General features: G+C 56.1%; 1 protein-coding gene across 3 annotated transcripts in view; it reads left to right on the top strand.

Annotated features, from left to right (window-relative positions):
• The window catches only part of ARHGEF2 (Rho/Rac guanine nucleotide exchange factor 2), a 97,878-nt gene that overhangs the window by 66,020 nt on the left and 12,957 nt on the right, over positions 1 to 18,901 (top strand). For all 3 annotated transcript variants that reach the window (XM_067569411.1, XM_067569413.1, XM_067569414.1), the window contains 3 exons: positions 15,745 to 15,812; positions 16,258 to 16,321; positions 18,695 to 18,824. In XM_067569411.1, coding sequence (XP_067425512.1) covers positions 15,745 to 15,812; positions 16,258 to 16,321; positions 18,695 to 18,824 — 262 coding nt within the window. The remainder of the gene's footprint in view (positions 1 to 15,744; positions 15,813 to 16,257; positions 16,322 to 18,694; positions 18,825 to 18,901) is intronic.

The raw sequence follows: 18,901 nt of genomic DNA on the forward strand, positions 1-18,901 counted from the left end.
GGGAGCTGGGTGCCCACCTCCACAAGGCTCCTGTGGACGGTCCTGTCTTCTGATGATCCTGGTAGCACCCAGAGGACCCAGCCGAGATCAAGGCGCGGCTTTGCTAGGCTCTGCGGTGAAATGTCCCGTGTCCTGCGTCAGGCTAACATGTAACCAGCGAGGGCAGATCTCAGCTCCTCTGTGCCAGGAAACAGCGGACGAGGCGTGTCCCAGGGCAGCAGCGTGCGGCTGGTCAGGAGTGTTTGCAGACACTTTCTCCCCCTGCCCCCCATGGGTCAGAGACCCCAGGGCGGTTAATAAGTAGAGCGCACGGCGCTGCCATGCCGGTGGTTCTCTCTCTCCCCCATCCACGGCTGGAGTCAGTCCAGATTCCTGGCATTGGGCATCTTGTATTGTTTGGGTCTGTACCTCCCCCCAGTCTAGTCTGCCCCGCTCAAGACTCATGGAGCCAGGACCGCAGCCCCACTTGACCTGCCTGGTTCCCCCTCCACCGCCACCATCCGCAAGCCTGCAGTTAGGGGTGTAGCCAAATAATGGGAGGGCTGTCTGCCCACTGGCCTGTCTTCCACCCCTGGAGTAAGTAATTATGACCCGGGGCAGCCGTCCCAACTGAGGCTGCTCCCTGCAGCAGCTTCCACCAGCAGCTCCCTGGAGCGTCACTTTAAATCCACGCCTTGGGTTAAACCGGTGCAACTTTTTCCCGGTGACCAGGCCCTAATCGGCGCGACGCCCAGCTGTGCTGGGTGGGAAGGGGGGAGACCACTTGGGAGCTGAGACGAGGCTGGGATGGCCACGGGACTCAGCTCCCATCGGCTCTGCGCAGAGATCCGGCAACCTGGCACAGCACGGTCTGTATGCGCTGCCCGCGCCGGCGACCTGGCAAAGCCTGGTTATAAAACAGGAGCCGAACTAGCACCCCGGTCGGGGAGGGAGCTTGTGACTTCAGTGTCAGCCTGGTGAGGGCAGCTCCCCGAATCCTGTCCAGAGTCCCACGGTTGCAGCTGTTCCCACCCTGGATGGCGTGCTGCTTTTTGACAGCTGCTGGGGCCTCGGGCTCAATCGGGACCTTGTGTCTGCAACATCTGTCTGCACGGCAGCTGCCGGCTCTGGGGTAAAGAGCTTTCCTTGCCCTTCGGAGAGGATCTCACCCGTGGGAAGAGAAACTGGGTTATCGTTCCCTGCACTGCCCTGGGATCCCAGCCCCATGGTACAGGAGAAGGCGGGGAAGGTCTGGTCTCTGTTGACCCTTGTTCGCACCTGCCTGCGTCCGTCGCGTTGCAAATGCGGGTACTGTCGGAAAAGCGACTCCGTTGGCAATGCGATCGTGGAGCCACACGTGTTTCCAGCTGGGATTGAGTCAGAGGTTGCATGACGAGCCGCCCGCTCTGCCCTAGATCTGCCACGCTGGCTGGGTGTTCCTCTGCCCCGCTGGGGATGTGCTTGGGGTTCCCTTGATTCTGTTGCTGCTGCACAGGAAGGATAGACTGCAGCTTGCTCTCCCCTAGCTGGGTTGGCCCACGTACGTGGAGAGGGAAGAGATGGCTGTGGATACTATGGACATGTGGCTATGAGCAAGAAGGGCTATAAACCCTCATGCTTCAGGGCACTAAGCAACCTCTGATAGGGTCAGGAAGAAATATTCTCAGGGAGCAGGTTATCCCAGAGCTTCTTGCCTCTTCCTTCGAAGCAGCTGGTGCTGGACACTGCCGGGCCCAGGAGACTGTCCTAGATGGCTCCAGTCTGATGATGATTGTTTGCATTTAGAATAGAGGTTAGAGGCCCCACCTGAGATCAGAGTCTCCTTGTGCTAGGTGATGTACGTACACTGAGAGCGACAGACCCTGCCCCAGAGAGCTGAGGGTCTAAATAGGCCAGACAGAGAGAGGATTGTTCCCCCCATTTCACAGATGGGGGAATTGAGGCACAGAGGGGGGAGGTGACTCCCCTAAGGCGGCACAGTGGTGAAGCCAGGAATCCCACACTGATCTCCTGAGTCCCAACCCAGTGCCTTAATCACCAGCCTTCCCCTTACTGAGCCACTGTTTGGTTCCCAGGGCAGACGGTGGCATTTCAGTGGGTCCCGAAGTGCAGTTCAATGGGTAAATCCTGCCAGCCTGGCCTGTGCATTTCTAGGCACTGAGAGAGGAGGAGACTGTCCCACACATGGGCGGCGAAACCCGCGTCCCCATTCAAGACCGTTTCCAGCCAATATTGTCCGTTCCCCGTAAGCTGAAGTGCTGGCAGCAGCTCTGGCTACTGCCGATGGGATTTAGGAGGGGTGGCATGTGGTGTTTTCTGCCATCTTTCCTCCTCTCCTGGTGCGTGGTGAGGGACTCTCTCTGCATTTATTTTATGGCTTTGGGGTACAACAGTTCATGCTTTTTTATTTGGTAATCTGTCGTACTCTGGTAGTGCCTGAAGACCCATTGAGCTGGGCGCTGAAAATACTTCAAAAACTCCTGCCTCTTACCTAGCGATTTTCATCAGTAGCTCTCAATGCGCTTGCTGCACAACGGTTGGCAGTAGCATTATCCCTGTTTTACAGCTGGGGAAACTGAGGCACGAGGCGGGGAAGTGACTTGCCCAAGTTCACCTGGTGGGAGAGCTGGGATTTAGAACCCAGGTCTCCTGAGGCCCAGTCAAGTGCTCTAGCCACTAGGCCACACTGATGTTTATACAAACATGGTCCCTGCCCCAAAGAGCATCTAATCTAATTAGTCCCTGGACATAAAACATTGAGGGCCTGGTTCTTGTCCCCGCTAGGACATAAATGACCCTGACACCCGCTTTACAGCCCCTTTATGCCGCCAGAGTGGTGTAAAGAGTCCTTAATGGAGACAGTGATCAGGCCCTCGGAGTGCTGACATCCGATCAGAACTCAGGCCATGAGTTTCAAAAGGGACGAGTGACTTTTGGGAGGCCCAGCTTGAGACTCCCCAGAGCGGCCTGGCTCTCAGAAAGCAGTGAGCACCCATTTCCGGGAAATCTTGCCCGTTCGGGGCATCTCAAGGTGGGCACCCAAAATCTCAAACCCCTTTGGAAAATCTTGGAGGCAGGTTTCCTCCCCCTTTCTCTCTCTTCCAGACTCCCTCTCCCAGTGGCTAGCTGCATGTTGTTTCCCAGCTGGGCCGCAATTGGGTCAATTTTAGGCCGTTTCCCCTGCTTTGATCTCCCAGCATTGTTGTTGTATTTGTGGAAGTGAACACCCCTGGGGGCCAGCCTTGGCATTGTTTAACCAAAACAGCTTGATTGTGTTCTGCAGCCTCTGCCTTTTCCTGCATACGCAGAAAGATTTGGGATTTCTTAAATACGGCGTCGGATCCTCAGCTCATGCGAGGCCATTGTCGGTCAATTGACGTCATGTGGCTTTGCCAACTTACGCTAGCGTAGGGTCTGACCCAGGGAATCTAGGGCAGCGTTCCTAGCCCTGACCTCCTAGCTGGCAGCAGTGGTGGTGGTTCTACTCCCTCAGTCGTGGTTTCATTTGATCTTGCTACATAGGATCAGGCTCGGCTGGTGCTTGGATGGGAGACCAGTCGGGAATGTGGGAGGTGATGTCAGCATATCAGTCGGGGGTGCTGTCTGTACCCAGGTGGGGGCTCTGCGTGGGAGAGAACCTCAACCTCTGGGATGAGATGTAGCTTCATAGATTTGGAGACCATGGATTGTGGTCATCTAGCCTGTGTGACAGAGGCCAGGAAACTTCTCCAAACAATTCCTTTTGAACTAGACGAGATCGCTTTAGCAAAACATCCAAACCATGACTGAAAAATGGTCAGATGGTTAATTGTTCCCGTGCTCCATGACACGCACCTTTACAGACTGAGCGAATCACCCCTTCACCTTCTCTTTGTTCAGCTTAAATAGATGGGGCTCCTTGAGTCTATTGCTACAAGCCCAGTTTTCTAATCCTTTAAGCATTCTTGTGGCTCTGCTCTGAACCTGCTCCAATTTACCACCATCCTTCCTGAAATGTTGACACCGGCATGGTTGTCAAAGCACAGTTCTGGCTGCTGGACGTGGCTGCGTCTCGTGGTGCGTGTTGCAACAGAAGGGCTCCCTGATCTAATGTCCTGGTCAGATTCCAATTTTAAAATCCCCACCAGAAAGATTCAAGGGGCCTAACGGAGGAAGCCCCCAGGTCTTATTGGAAACCAATGGAAATTGAGCCCCTCCCAGTCTCTGTCCAACTCGCAGGATTCCGCTTCCCATGCTGCACAGTTGTGTGTGTTTCTGCATTTCCTGTTGGGCGTGTGCCTACATGAGAGAGTTGCACCAGTGTAAACCAAGATGTGAATTTACACCAATGGACAGATGTAAACCTCTGGGTAGAGACTCTGACTTCAGTTTAAACCCGGCTTTATTTCAGCTCAGCGTATGTCCATTAGTAACTAGTGTAAATTAAATGTGTTTTGTCCACACATCTAATTTCAGTTCAACCAGTGTAGATCCCGCTTTCAGGCAAGGCTGTTGGCTGCCTGTGAGTGCTGGGTGATGTAACTGTTCACAATCGTGTTGTAATAACCCCTAGCTCTTTGCAGCCGCAGATCGCAAACTGCTTTACAAAGGGGGTTAGTATCACTTATCACCTGTAAAATGTGGAAACTGAGGCACAGAGAGGGTGAAACTGATTTGCCCACAGTCACCCCCTGGACCAGAATGGGGAATAGAACGTGGGTGTCCTGAGCCCCCGTCTAGTGCTCTAACCACTAGGCTATGAACATCCGTGTGAGTAACAGCTGTGGGACAGGATGGTGCCCTGTCATCTGAAGTTCAACCAGGGCTAACAAGTGACTCCCCTGATGTGGCCAAAATTGATCCTTTTTTCAGGGAAGGGGAACGGACCCTGGACCGTGCTCCGGATGCTCTAGTCCTTTATACATTGTGTGTTGTGGAGGCTGATTATCTGTGAGTGTCTCTCATCACACTCCTGCAAGGAGACTCTTGGAGTAGAGTGGTAATGGGACAGGGGCCTGCCTGGAAGAGGTTGCCCAGAAAGCTGAGAGGCCTGGGCCCTGTTTGTGTGGGGTTCTGCCTAGTGCGGTAACTACTCTGGTGTCCATGGAGCCGGGTTGTTTGCAGGAAGAACACGGCGACTGATTACCCAGGTGGTTTGGTTATAAAGAGGGACCTGCAAGATTAGCTGCTCTCCCTCTGCAGGCAGGAGGTCCCCCCGGGGTCCTCCCTCTACTCCAGCTCTCGTTAGGTGACTGCAGGATTCAGCCAGGCCGGATTCTGCAGCGTCACTGCCCCCCTCCCCAGCCCTTCCTGCTGATCAGCGTCTCAGCAAAGGGTTTCATTTTAATTTTGCAAATGGTTTCGACATCCTCATTCCTCAGGAAACCACTGAGATCCCTTAGCTCGATGCAGCGGCGAGCGGTGCTTGTGGTGTGAGAGGCCGAGAGAGAGAGAGAGAGGGAGCCGCCACTCCACGCCAGTTCCCTTTTCACTCTGCCGTTGGGCGGAGGCCTTGGTGGGCTGCTCAGATCTGTGCCTGTGGGAGCCCCGGGGCCGAGGCTCCTTAGAACGTTTGCCCTCCCTGGGGGAGGTGGGGAGAGAAAATCGAGGCGCAGAGCGGGTCAAACTGCGGGAAGCTTCCGTTAGCTCTCTAGCCCCCATGTGCCACGAGTCTAAGTGACGCAGTGACCTTTGCCTGGGTCTGCAGACAGCCTGAAACACACCCCAGAGGGGCGTGAACATCTTGGGAGGGTGTTGACTCTGCAGCCGAGCGAGGGGGACTCAGTCAGCTCCAGCTGGCACCTGAGAAGCGTTGGAACCTCTCTGTCCCGCAGAGAGGCTCCAAGCCTAGGGTCAGGAAAACCCTAGGACTGGCCAAGCCTCAGGAGATAGTTGAGGCTGCAGAGTCCGTGTTTTGTGTTACTGTTTAAAAGCCAGATTGGCATGGGGGTGGGGAAGCGTCTGGACTTTCCCCTGCACCCATTCAGAGCAGGGCAGGGACTCTGCCTGTCTACACGGCGTTATAACTTGCACCGCCACTGTTAACTACTCCACTGCAGGGCTGATCGACCCATTCAGACCTCCCTACTGTGTCACGATGGGGTGGAGCTTATGGTTGTGGGCGGGGTGTGTTCGAGTACCACCTTTGCTTTTCTCTCTCTAGTCTGAATCCCCCGGTGGTGAATACTGGCAGTTGGCCAATTTGCATTGTAGTAGCGCATTGGCGCTTCACCTGTGGACCAAGACGCTAAGGTGCTAGGGGCTGTACAAACAGAAAAAATGGGCCCCATTCACGCCTGGCTTGCCTTTCCAGCCCACTTGCTCTTCTGCCCGTAGAACATACTGCTTCCCTTTCTGCAGTAACCGAGGTTTACATCTGCTGCCTCATCTCTGCAAGTTCCCCTCCGGAAGAGCAGTTGTTCCTGGGCTCTGCTTATCGGATCTGCCATATGATGTTTTTCCCTGAGTAGCTGCATGCTGCTGGTAGCTCATGCAGGATGCTTCCCCATTGCTTTTCTCCCAGCACCCATCTGGATGCTAGAACCAGTCATGGAGCTTCGTGGCAAGCTGTGTTTGTTTTGGCTTTTTTACAGGGCCATTCAAAATGCAATTGAATTGTATAGGTTGGAAAGTGGCTTTGCCGGGAAAGGCCATTGCGGGCTCCTATCTTGTGGATTTCCAGAGCAGGGCGGGTTCACTGCAGATGCCATTGTACTAAAACTCCTTGTGCTGGGATATGAAAACCCCTGCAGCGTCCTTCTGTCTCTTGCGTAATCCTTGAGTATTAAAGATTCTCCAAGGGTGTGCAGCTCAATACACACACAAACCCACTCCCCTAATGGGAGTGAGAGATTGTCTGGGCTCAAGGCTGCAGGTCTGACTGTTAGAAATGTGGAGTGAGACTAAGCCATGTACAACTAAGCCTGTTGTTTAGCGAGAGGCCTTAATTAAAACCAAGAACTTGTTGTGCTAGGCGCTGTACAAACACTTAGCGAGTGACCTGCACTATTAATACCGTGGTGCCTCTCACAACAGTGGGCTCTTAGCCCGGGTTTCCTGCCCTCTGGCCAGTTACATTCTTCTCCCCAAATCGTAGGCAGCAGTTTTCACTCCCTGCTCTGAACTGCAGCATGTCAACCGTGTGTGTGCTGTGAAACAGTGGTTGTGCTCTGCCCCAGAGGTGGCTGCCGTCATTGGTGGGCCCCAGGCTGCCCGTGGCCTGCTTCAAGGTACCCTCTGCGTGCATGAGATTCTAAGGGACGCTCTGCTCTGACACCCCCCGAAAAGGCCTGTTTGGGGCAGAGTGATCTTTGGGTGTATCTACAATGCAATTAGCTCCAGGACCCTGCAAGGTGGGAGGGTCCCAGAGCTTGGGTTGACTGTTTACACCACAATTAAACAGCTTGAACCTGAGTCAGCTGGCACCGGCGTGTCTGATTGCAGTGGAGACGTACCCTCTGTTACAGAGGGGGAGCAGACCGTGGGAGCAGGCCCTTCCCCCTCCCCCTGCCACACCCCAATGTCTTGTCCTTGGTACACAGCTGCGATTGCAGCACGGCAACAGCTGATCTGAGCCCATTTCCTGCCAAGTCAGTCTAAAGAGCAGCCCTGAGCTCTGCAGGCGCTGAGGCCACGTCTCTCCTCCGCAGCTCCTTTACCTGCCCTTCTTGGCTGCTTCGCACGGGTGCGAGCCAGAAACAAGAGGCGCGGGCAGCTTTCGAGTTCATGGTAACGCCAGCCCCCAGGAATGCCACTGAGCGGCGAAGCCATGTGCCCGCTCCCACCCCTGTGCCAAAGGGAGCTGACGGGGTTTTTTTCTGTTGCACGTAGCCCTGGATGGATAACATCCACTGGGCCTGGGTTTACAGCGTGTTACTAGAGAACCCGGGTCGTTGAACTCCCAGGCCTGTAGTGCAAACAGGAGCTTCCTTCACTGGTTGTAGTAGTAGGGCCTTTATCCTCTCTGTGGCCCAGCCACTAGGGGGCGACGTGAATGAATGAACCTAGTAAGTTACAGGTGGAGCTGGAGGCTGAAACGCTGTGTGATGATGGCTTTGGGCAGGCTCAGTGTTACAAAGGGGGTAATTGATGGAAGGGAAAATTGGCAATGATAAAAGCAGGGGACTTGATCCTGGGAGGTACAGCGTAGCCCCCGCTGCCGATCCCTTCGGAGCTGGTGCCTGACATCTCAGAAGCTGCAGGCCTGGGAGAGAGGTTGGTCTTGTGGTTAAAAGCGTTGCACTGGGCTCATGGGTTCAACTGCCCTTTTTGCCACAGGCGACCTTGGGCAAATCCCTTAAACTCTCCGTGCCTCAGTTCCTCGTCTCTGCCAATGCTGCCGTGTCTGTTTCAGACTGTGAGCTCTTCCGAGCGTGGTTTGTGTGCACAAGGGGGCCCCGATCCCATAATCCCGTTAATCCTACCAGGGCCCTGGAGGTCCCGGAGCTGCTTCTCAGCTAGAACCTGTTTTTCAGTCTCAGGCTCACGCCAGAGCAGAGGATCTCATTCATCCCTGCCAGCCTGCGACGATCCTGGAGCGAGGCTGAGTGGTGTTCAGAGCCACGGGCTGTGAGAAATAAATCTGGACCGTGGCTAGCTAGTGGGAACACTTAAACACTGAGTTTCTCACTTGTTTTGGCCTCCCACCTTCCCCCCCCCCCCCCCAGCCCCTTCTGAGTTGCACAAGAGCTGGCTGGCCAATCTCAAAAACAATGTTTTTCCTCTTAAAAACGAAGAGGATGACTTCACTTCCTCCCCTCGGTCACCAGACTGCAGCGTCTGCCCCGGCTGGCACAGGAGTCCCAGCTGCTCGTCTGCTGGCCTGCATGTGTTGCTTGCACTTGGGGTTCGTTTACCCAGTGCCTGGCCTGGGTCGCTAGAGACCACGGTGCTGGAGGAGGGGGGCCATGGGGCTGTTACCTCGTTACCCCCATTCTGATGCTTGGGACTTAAGGCAGCTTGACACCCCCTTTGCACTGCCTGTGTTTTGGAGCCACACAGAGCCCTGCCCAGACCAGGTGTAAATTACAGCAGCCTCGGGGCTGCTGTCACTTAGGCTCTGCTCCCTGGCAAGCAGGCAGAGCTGCAGCACCGTGCACTCCTGTGACACCCCTCATCCTCCCCCTATGCTGTGGGTGGGGCAGGTGCAGAGCACGTACACAAGCTGCATTCTGGCTGGGAAGAGCCCTGAGGAAAAGGGGAGGAGATTCTCAAGGGGCCCTTTATGCTGCCAGGGTGGCGTGAAAGGGCCTTGGCACAGCTCGCACTCGAGCCCTTTTGCGTGTCTGCCCCTTTCTAGGGGTCTGACCGAGACAGCAGCCAGTTTGTGCCCGGTTGAGATGGCATGGTACAGAGGAGAGACGTGCACACTGCGCTCTCTCTCACTCTCGGGATTCCTGTGGGCTGTATTTCCCACGTTATAAAACAGCAAGGCAGACTGGAGGTCTGGGGGGAACCGAAAGGGAACCAACCAGGGGGGAAACGTATCTAAGGTCCTTATCTGCCGCCCCGTCACTGTAGTATCTGAGCATCTCGCAGCCCTCCTGTGAGGCAGGGCAGTGTTAGTATCCCCATGGGACAGCTGGGGAAACTGAGGCCCGAAGAGGTGAAGTGACTCACCTAAATCAGACGGGGTGTGTGTTGGAGCAGGGGATTAAACCTGGGTCTCCCAAGGCTAGTGTCCTCACCACTGGGACATCCTTCTCCTGGGAACGCCACTGTGGACACTGACACTGCCGTGATCAGTTCTCTGGGGTGCCTAATCCATTTGTGTCGTTACTAAGCTTCTCCAATGCTCTGCTTTGTTGTGTGGGCTTCGTAGCTATCCCTTGGGCGTGCCCGGGACTGTCCCTTTTGTGGGTGTCCCCTCCCTGCTGAGGCTTAGCCGGGGAGCTGCACCCTAAGGCTCTTCTGCTCTCCGGCTCAGCGCTTTGATCCGCTAGCCCCGGGACAACGGCTTTGCCCTAGCGGGTGATCAGTTGCTGCCCTCCCTCCCCGCGACAGGTTTATGGTGCAGCAGAGAGAGTCGCTCCCTGTGACGTTAGCGACTGGATGCGTTTGTTCCCTGAAAGTGCTGTGCGAAGCTCTGTAAAGTATAAATTCAGCTGCTCCAGACCTCAACTGGGAGACGGGTTCTGGAGTAAAACGCTCTGAGGCCCTCGGCTCCGGTCGCAGGTTGGACCCCGCGTCCTTTGCTGAGGCAGATGCTCCCACGGGAATCGAGAAGGGGGTTTTCTTGCCTAAGTGAAGGTTGGGATTTTTCAAAAGGACCCAAAGGAGTTCGGCTTCCAGGTCCCACAGAGATTCAAACGCCCCTTTTGAAAAGTCTGTCCCGAAATCTGCAGGGTTGGGTTAGTCTCTGTATTACGGTGCTGCCTAGGAGCCCTGCCCCGTCGTGCTAGGTGCTGTACGATGACAAGGACTCTAGACCCTACAGGGTAGGGACAGACTTTGTTCCGTGTCTGGGATCCTGGTCTGTGACTGGAGCCCCTAGGTGCTGCTGCAATACCAATGCACCAAATGCCTCCCGACCCTCACTTTTAAACACAGAATGTGAGAATTCAGGCCTGTTTCCACTGGCCAGGCCCCTGTAGATGAATCTGCTTTTTAAACCAACTTTGAATGCGGTCCCCTTACCTGGCTGGTGTCCCCGTTGGCCAGCTCTACATTAGGAAAGGGGGCGGGGGGTTAACTAGAGCGTTTTAAAGCCCTAGTGTAGGCAAGATGTGATTGTAACACACACCAGCTATTGGGAAGGGGCTCAGCCCCCTCCTCCAAAGTTGACCCTGACCAGGTGACGTGTTAAAATCAGTGTGTGGGGCCTGGTCTGCTAGTTAATATCACCCATTTCCCCAGGTCATGGAGCGTGTTCACAAGAGACACAAGGCAAAACATACCCTCGATTCAAGCCCCCTTGGTGGGAAGGGGGGGGTGTGGGACCCGTGGGTGTCCCCCTGAGAAGAAGAGGGCTGTCACTTCTGCATACAGGCTGAGTTCTCAAGACATTAATAGTGTGGTGCAATGGTTAATGCAGCGTGCATGCAGCTGCCCACGCCGGGCCTGAGTTGGATACGCTAAAGGTCCCATGGCCGTGGAAAGGGACACTTAGAAAGAGCAGAAATTAAAGGTGCATCCGCTTTAATGCCCCTGCGTAGCAGAGCCGTGTAAATGAGACTCAGGCCCTCCGGGTGCCGGTGGGGAAGGGAGCACAGCCCGGACTCTGGCTCTGAGCAGCTGAGAGGCAGATCGAAGCCATTTGGTTTCTTAGAACCAGTACAACCAGCGTGCCTGCAACTATACCAGTAGGGAGGGGTCTGATTCCTGCACAGCTCATTCCTCTTCCCCTACGGGATTAGCCATATTCACACCTGTATACCCACAGAACCCCGTCCACACGAAGGGGTTGTCCTGCTTTAACTATGCCAGTGTAGTTAAAGCAGGAGTGTGGGGGACGGGACAAGGCCTCCATTTCTCTCTCCCCCTTGCCCATCTCTCCCCCAGTAACCGAAGATCTCGATCTCGCTCTGTTTTGGCATTTAACAGGATATTTAACATCTTGCTTCTAATTACCCCCCCCCCCTTTGTTGTCTTGGCTCTTCAGGGTGTGTTGTGTGTGTGTGTTGTTTGCAGTCTCTCTTTCCCTCACATCAAAAGCTAGTGTGTATTTGCCAACTGCCTCTTTGAAATGTTCCTTAGCTTTCCAAGGCTACCGGCTTCTCAACCTTGATTCTGCAGCTGAAGGGAACCCGGGACATAAACTGCCTCCCACATTAACGCTGCACAGTAACAATCCGGTAATGAGAAGGGGCGGATGGTTTAGCGGTTTAAAACGTGGGCCGTGGTGTCTGGAGATCTGGAGCCTGTTCCTGAAACGGCCTCTGACTCACTGTGTGACCGTGGACCCAGGGCCTGAGTTGTTTCTGTGACTTATCTGCCCCCTGCCCCTGTGAAATGCGGATGGTAGCGCCTTCTCTGGGGGAGTGATGAGACTCAGTTCCGTGTGTGTGAAGTGTTTTGAGCTCCTTGGATGCGAGCTGGCAAAGCAGGGCCAGCACTTGACCAATATTTGTAGGTGTTTCTGGTGCTCGCCGGGTGGAAATGCCCAGCAAACACCTGCCACGGATCTGTGACTTGAACGTCACAACAGCCTCAGCTGGCCCATGAGCTCATCCAGTCATGGGCGGGACCCTCCGTTAGTTCTCTATTTAGAGTGCTGGCACACAGGGTTCGGATGGTCCCCCGACCCTCTTGGCTGCTATAAACTGTGGTTGTTTTGCCACTAGGATCTATGTCAATATCACATTCTTCCTACCAGACTGTTCTAATGTTAGAGCAGGGCCCTTATCACTTCTTATTACCCTCCAGGGATTCCAAAGCTGTTCAGGCCACCCACAGGGAGAACTTTTTTCACCACTGAAATGCAACCACCTCTGGGGTGGAATGTGGCAAGTCTTAACAGCACACGACAACATGATAAATTAGCACAGGAAGTTTAAAAAAAAAAAACCTGTTGGAAGCTACAAGGGGAATTTAGGAAGGCATACAGTAATTAGCAGAGTTGGAATTTACCCTGGGAAGGTCATTTGATAGGGTTTGCTTCAAACTGAATCATTGCAAAGAGCTAGAATGTTTGTTGTGCGTGTGTTTGTTTTTGTTAAATCCAGGGCGGTCAGATTTTTTCCGCCCTCTTTCAGTGAAGTGGTGTTAGGTTGCAGAGGTTTGTTTCTCTCATCAGCTACTGAGGACATTTGAACATTTGAGGCATGGATTGTAACATTGGCTGGAAAATTTACCATGCATTCAGCAAAAAAATAAACAGGCAAAGTGGAAAGAATCTAACTTGTTCTAGTAATTCTGTTAAACAGATAACTGGAGAACTACTGGAAGTTCTCCCAATCCAACTGAACTTTGAAATCCAGGGGGAACTTTTGTATTTAAATTCTCTTTCCTGGTGTTGCCAGGTCTCCTGGCATTTGGTGTTTTTGCTTGAAGCCCCAGCTGCTGGAGTCATGTGAATTTCTGCTTTTAGTTTTAAAATAGAAGTAAATTTCTAGTCCTTGTGGTTACAGAGAAAAGTTTGAAAATGTGAATCCTACAGGTTCAAAAACAAGGAGACCAATTGAAAGAAGCCAAAATGTATTTATGTATTCATTTTCTTTTACAAACTCTCATTTTTGCGGGGGGGGCCTGACTCATCATTTTTGAATGCTTGGGGTTGGAGATGCTGCGGCATCACATCCCCCTCCGTTCTCCCTGCTGTTTCTGGGGAGCATGCTCTTCTTCAAGAAGAGCCCAGACGTGGTGGTGCGTAGTGTTACTCTGCACTGCGGCATCCCACCCCAGAGCGAAGCACATAAGAAGAACAAACTTCTTGCTCTCGCTCCTTTCAGCTCCCCATAGCTCAGCCTGCTAACACTCACTGGCTAATTCGGGGGGATAATTGCTTATCTAAATTCTCTGTCGTCTGTTCAGTCAGGACTTAGAGGGGGGTTGATACTTGTGCTCAGCCAATATACCTCCTACAAGGGCCCTGAAAGGGTTTGATAAACGCTAGAGTCGTTTCACCCCAGTGCATCAGTCTTAGCACCTAAGACCCGCCCGCCCCCAAGTAAAGCATCAGGCATGAGAGCTTATGCCAACCTTTTGCTGTGGGGCAGATCTTCTCCCCTAACTAATCCAGCCCCCTGTGATGGTGCTCAGCCCTTGTTCCCATCTCACAGAAGGCACCAGGAGGGGAAAGTGACTTGTCCCAGTGCCATTGCTGGGCAGAGAACCCAGGAGTCCTGGCTCCTGGTTGACCGCACCCCCTCTCTGAGAGGTCCTTCAGGATCATGTGTTTCACAACAGACCCCACAGGCTCAGCTCATGCCCGTGGAAGGCCGCGAGCTTGCTGCCGCTTCTAGGGGATAAGAGCTGCGGTCTGGGCTCCTAAAGCCTCCGGTGGCTCCATCGTTTGCAGCTTCGGCCGGGGTTAGGAGGAGGGACTCTCAAGGGGAACCCGTCTGGAGCGAGCGCTGAATCGCTGCCCATCGCTCCCTGTCTGGTGCCCAGACCCTGCGGGAGGGGGGGAACTGCACAAAGCTTGTTGCTTGGCAATGGCGGCCGGGGTGGGGACGGACGACTCTCCAAACCAGGTGGTACTCACCTAGTCCCAAGCCCTGGCGTGGCGAGAGGCAGATTGCAGCCCGCCCCAGCCCTGTGCCAAGCATTCCAAGGGGATTGCGCCCCCCCTCTGCCCCGGGGGAGTGCAGGTGGTGACGACCCCCCCCCCCTTTGTCAGAGGGGAGAGCAGCTGCACGAGGGCTTCCCAGGAGACCCACCCCGTCTCCAGCCCCAGCTGCCCCGGCTCTGCCGCCTACCCAGCTGGCACTGTGCCCCTCTTGGGAACGGCGCTCGGTGCCCGCCGCTGGAGTAGGGATTACAGGCTGTGCCGCTCCCAGGGGGCTGACTGTCCCGGCGTAGCCCCGGACGGACTGGATCACTAGAGCCTAAGTGGGAGCCTACGTCGCGTGCGCCCCGAGACCTCGGGGATGGGCACCTTTTATATGGGGGAGTCTCCGGTGGAGAGGAGAAGCGGCTTCTTGTCTGGGGTCTGAGGAAATCCTTGTTCGGCACGAAGGCTCTGGGGCTGCAATAACTCAGGCCTTGCTGGATCTGCCCAGCCACCCGTAGGGTGGGGAGCTTTCACCGGCTGCCTGAACCCTTGTCGCATTTGGGAGAGAGACATTGGGCATCCGGTCCTGAGACATCACAGCCCATCAGCAGCTCAGGACGGTGGGAGCCGGCTGTGGCAGGATGTGGTGGTGTCGCAGGGTGGATCTGATCTGATCTGCCACAGGGCAGGGAGGAAAATCTGGTGGGAAATCAGCATGTGTTGACGCTCAGCGAAGAAGAGAGCAGCACAGGCCAGGCTCGGCCTTTCCAAGCGGGGGTTACAGGATAACAGAACATCCTGCATTGCAAGTTGCTTTCCTGCTCTGGGCCTCAGTTTCCCCTCCCATCCTTTGTCTGTCTGGTCTGTTTAGAGTGTGATCTCTGCAGGACTGTCTGTGTATCTATAGCACCAGGAGTCCTGGTATCAGCCTCTTGGCACTACCGTTATATAAATAAGAGTGTTAACCCCCGGGGTCCTGGCTAAATTCCACTTCCACTAATTGCGTTCGGGCTCCCTGAATTCTCCCTGCAGTTTCAGTTGAATGTGGTTTCCTTCAGCCCTAGCCCTGAAGGTGGTGGTGCATAGTGTTTCTCTGCACGTAGAGCTGCCGCGTCTCACCCCAGAGGTGGCTGCATTTCAGGGGTGGACAAAGTATTTAAAAAAACCGAACTACGCACTTTTCCCTTTCTCGTGTGGTTGTCCATGTGCTTTAGAACACTGGATGATAAATTGTTACCCCATTTTACTAGTTGAGGGCATAGGGGGTTAAGCAACTTGCCCAACGTCCCGTGGTGAATTGATGGCAAAGCTGGGAATAGAAAACAAAATTCCTGATGCCCGCCTCCCTGATCTGACCACTAGGCAAAACTCTCTCCCAGAGCCAGGAGCAGAACCCAGGAGTCCTGACTCCCAGAATGGTGTTCTACATCTTCTAGACAGCACTCCAGGCTGGGACTGGAACCCAGGAGTCCTGCTCTAACCAGTAGGCCACAAGGCCAGCTCTATCTCAGAGGGGTTTTAATGAGGTCCTGAAAACGTGCGGAGACCCCAGAATGGGGCAGTGCTGGTGCTGTTCCGTGGCCGGTGCCCCCACCTGAGAGCCCCGGCTGTACTCACGTCTCCTTCTCTTCCAGCCTGCAACGTCACCATTCACAACCGCTGCAGGGACACCCTGCCCAACTGCACCAAGGTCAAACAGAAGGTGAGCGGCCCGTGGGGCTGGGGAGGGGGAGGAAGAGTTGGTGGGGAGGGGGTCCCATCACCTCTCTTGCACGCAGGGTGGGTTGGGGGCCATTCACTTCCAGGTGGCCTTGGCGGTTCCCTTTTGCTGGCTGACGTGCAAGGAGCTGGCCGATTGTCCCAATCAGCTGCTTTCCCCACCAAAGGGCAGGGCGGAGACGCGTGGGTGGGGGCGCTGTATGGCGGACACTCGCCCCATTGCGCCCACTGTGAAATCAGTGGGACGTAGGCTCGTAAATACCTTTGCACACCTGGCCCTGGGGGACCCGGGGTGTGAGTGCAGCTCCCCCTCACCAGCACTAAATGCAGGAGCGGATTTGATGGGGAGGGAAAGCCCACGCGTGCGAGCGCGCACACCAGTGCTAGCGTGCTAACCCGGCTCATCCTCTCTCTCCCTCTGCCCCCAGCAACAGAAAGCCGCCCTGGTGAAGAACAACTCGGCGCTGCAGAGTGTGTCCCTGCGGAACAAGAGTAAGTGAGCCAGAAACCCGGGGCCGGGAAGAAAGAGCCCCCTGAGGGGGCAGAGTCCCAGGGTTCCTGGAGAGGGCAGGAAGCAATTTACTTCTATGAAAGTCACTGGGGTCATGGGCCGTGAGCAATGCCTACTGGTTAGAGCCGGGGGGGCTGGCAGGTTAGAGCAGGTGGATGGGAGTCAGGACTCCTGGGTTCTATTCCCAGCCCTGGGAAGGAGCGAGAGGGCGGGTGGGTCAGAACAAGGAGAACTGAGACAGGACGCGGGGGTCCTGGTCCCCGCTCTGGGAGAGGAAGTGGTGACTAGTGGTTGGAGCGGGGGGGGTGGGTTCTACTCCCAGCTGAGCTGCTGGAGAGGACTGGGCCAATGGCTCATGGTAGCCTGCCGGGCTGCAGTGCCAACGCTGGCCGCTGGCCGTGTGTCTCTGTCCCCCTTACAGGGGCGGCCCAGGTGCAGTTCCTGTCCCTTTAACTCTCCATCGGGAAGCAGCAGTAGGGGGAGGGGCAGCCTAGGCCTCTAATCCGCAGGTTTGAAATCCCTGCACTTCCCACACCACCCGGGTTCGGGTTCCGGCTGGGCCATCCCAGACCCTCATCAGCCCCATGCACGTTACTCCTTAAACCAAGATGGCCACGAAAGCTCCCATGGCCTTAGTCCCCTTGGCCCCCGTCATCCCCCCCCCCGTTCCGCTTGGCAGTCGCCCGCCTGCCGCAGAGGTGGGCGCATTCCAGCAGCACTTCGGTTTACAAGGAGCTCTGGGCCCTCCGTTACCACGGCCGTTATCTATCAGAATCTGAGCATGGGGGAGGCGATGGCCACGCCCGTTGTCTCGTGAACTGTGCAGCGTTCGAGCCATAAACCCTCCAGGCAAAGACCGTCTGGCCCCGGACATGGCAGAGTGACCCAGTGTGGCCGCCTGCCGGCATAGGCCGAAGGCGGCACGTTTTTAAGCTGGGCTGGGTGCTGGGGAAGCTGGGTGGCACCCCCTGGCCGGAGCTCTGCAGTCTCCCCGTCACCCACAGGGCTTCTACATCCCGGATGGACTCCAGTGACCGCCCGGGGCCCTGCAGGGTGCCTGCCCCCCCTGTGGGGCTGTTCCCGGGGCACCCCGCCCTCCGAGGGCTGCCTGGCGCTAGTAACACACCCCACATGCACCCGCCGTGGGGTGGTGCTGCCCCCTCCTGGCTCGATGTGGGCACTGCATCCTGAGGCCCTGGAGATGCATTTTCTCTCTAGGAGGGAGGTTTTTTCCCTCCTCCTGTTGAATGATCAGCTGGGATGATGTCCAGTTCCTCCCCTCCCCGCCGCCCCGCAGGGGGCTGTGGAGAACGTCAGCTGATCCTTCCTCTGCAAGTTCCCGGGGATCTGCACTGGTGTCGTTAACCATGGAGTGAAACCCGTTTACACCAGCTGGGGAGCCGGCCCCTGGGCTCCGCGCACGTCGGGTGAAATCCTGGCCCCACTGGACTCGCTCGCAGCGCGCCCGCCGACTTCACGAGGGGCCAGGCCGCCCCAGGCTCTGAGCCGTTGACGTGTGCCCTCGGGATCGGGCTCTGTATTCCCACCCTGCCCAGACTGCTGCCGTCTCGCGGCTGAGTTCAGTGCCAGGAACGGGGACTAGGGCTAAAGAAGAAGGATGGCCAAGTGGTTAGAGGCTGAGCCCTGGGCCTTGGCAGACAGGGGTTCGCTTCCCACCTCTGCCAGAGGCTCTGAGGGTGGGCAAGTCACGGAGGGCCAGATTATTGCGGGTATTTAGGTGCCTGACCCCGTTGGGAATCACCTTGAAAAAGCTGTGCCTCAGCCGTGCAATGGGGATCCTCGCACGGGTTAAACGCTGTGAGAGATGCCACAGTCCCTGCGGTTCTGGGGGCAGATAAGCACTGCGGGCGGAGAGGGAAAGGCAGAGGCTGTGGGGAGACCTCGAGCCGAGCTGTGAACGCAAGTGTTCTCTGTCTGGTTCTCCCCCCCAGCCACCTGCTCTAACCACTAGTCCCCACTCCCTTCCCCGGAGCAAGGGAGAACTCACCTGGCTATTGAAACAGCTTTGGGGAGCGGAACCACAGCACCCATTGCCACGGGCTGCGCTGGCCCGGGATGGGTCCCTGGCACGGCTGCTGCTCCTCCCCCTAGGATTCACCTCGGTGAGCGTGCTGGCCGGCTCCCGGACAGCGGGGATCCACGCGCTGTGATCTGGCGCGTGGCGCGGGCCACGCCCTTCAGCAGCGCGACGAGACTGACGAGTCGGGCCGTGCTGGGATGGGCTCGCCCAGGGGCACCGGGGGGGAGCGTGGGTCTGCCCCCAGCTCACGGCGCCCGCCCGTTTGCACCCGCTCCTCGCTCGCTTCCCCCAACGCGCTTGCCTCTCTTTGCAGCTGCCACGAGGGAGCGTCCCAGCTCGGCCATTTACCCCTCCGATAGCTTCCGGCAGACCCTGCTGGGCTCCCGCAGGGGGCGGCCCACCCTCTCCCTCTCCAAAAGCGTCTCCACCACCAACATCGCAGGGTAAGTGCCGGGGGCGGGGGGGAGTGGGGTCTAGTGGTTAGAGCAAGTGGGCTGGGAGTCTATTTCCAGCGCACTTG

This window comes from Emydura macquarii, unplaced genomic scaffold (genome assembly GCF_026122565.2).
Source record: "Emydura macquarii macquarii isolate MOO-44397 ecotype Brisbane River unplaced genomic scaffold, CSIRO-AGI_Emac_v2 contig_2924, whole genome shotgun sequence".
NCBI lineage: Eukaryota > Metazoa > Chordata > Testudines > Chelidae > Emydura > Emydura macquarii.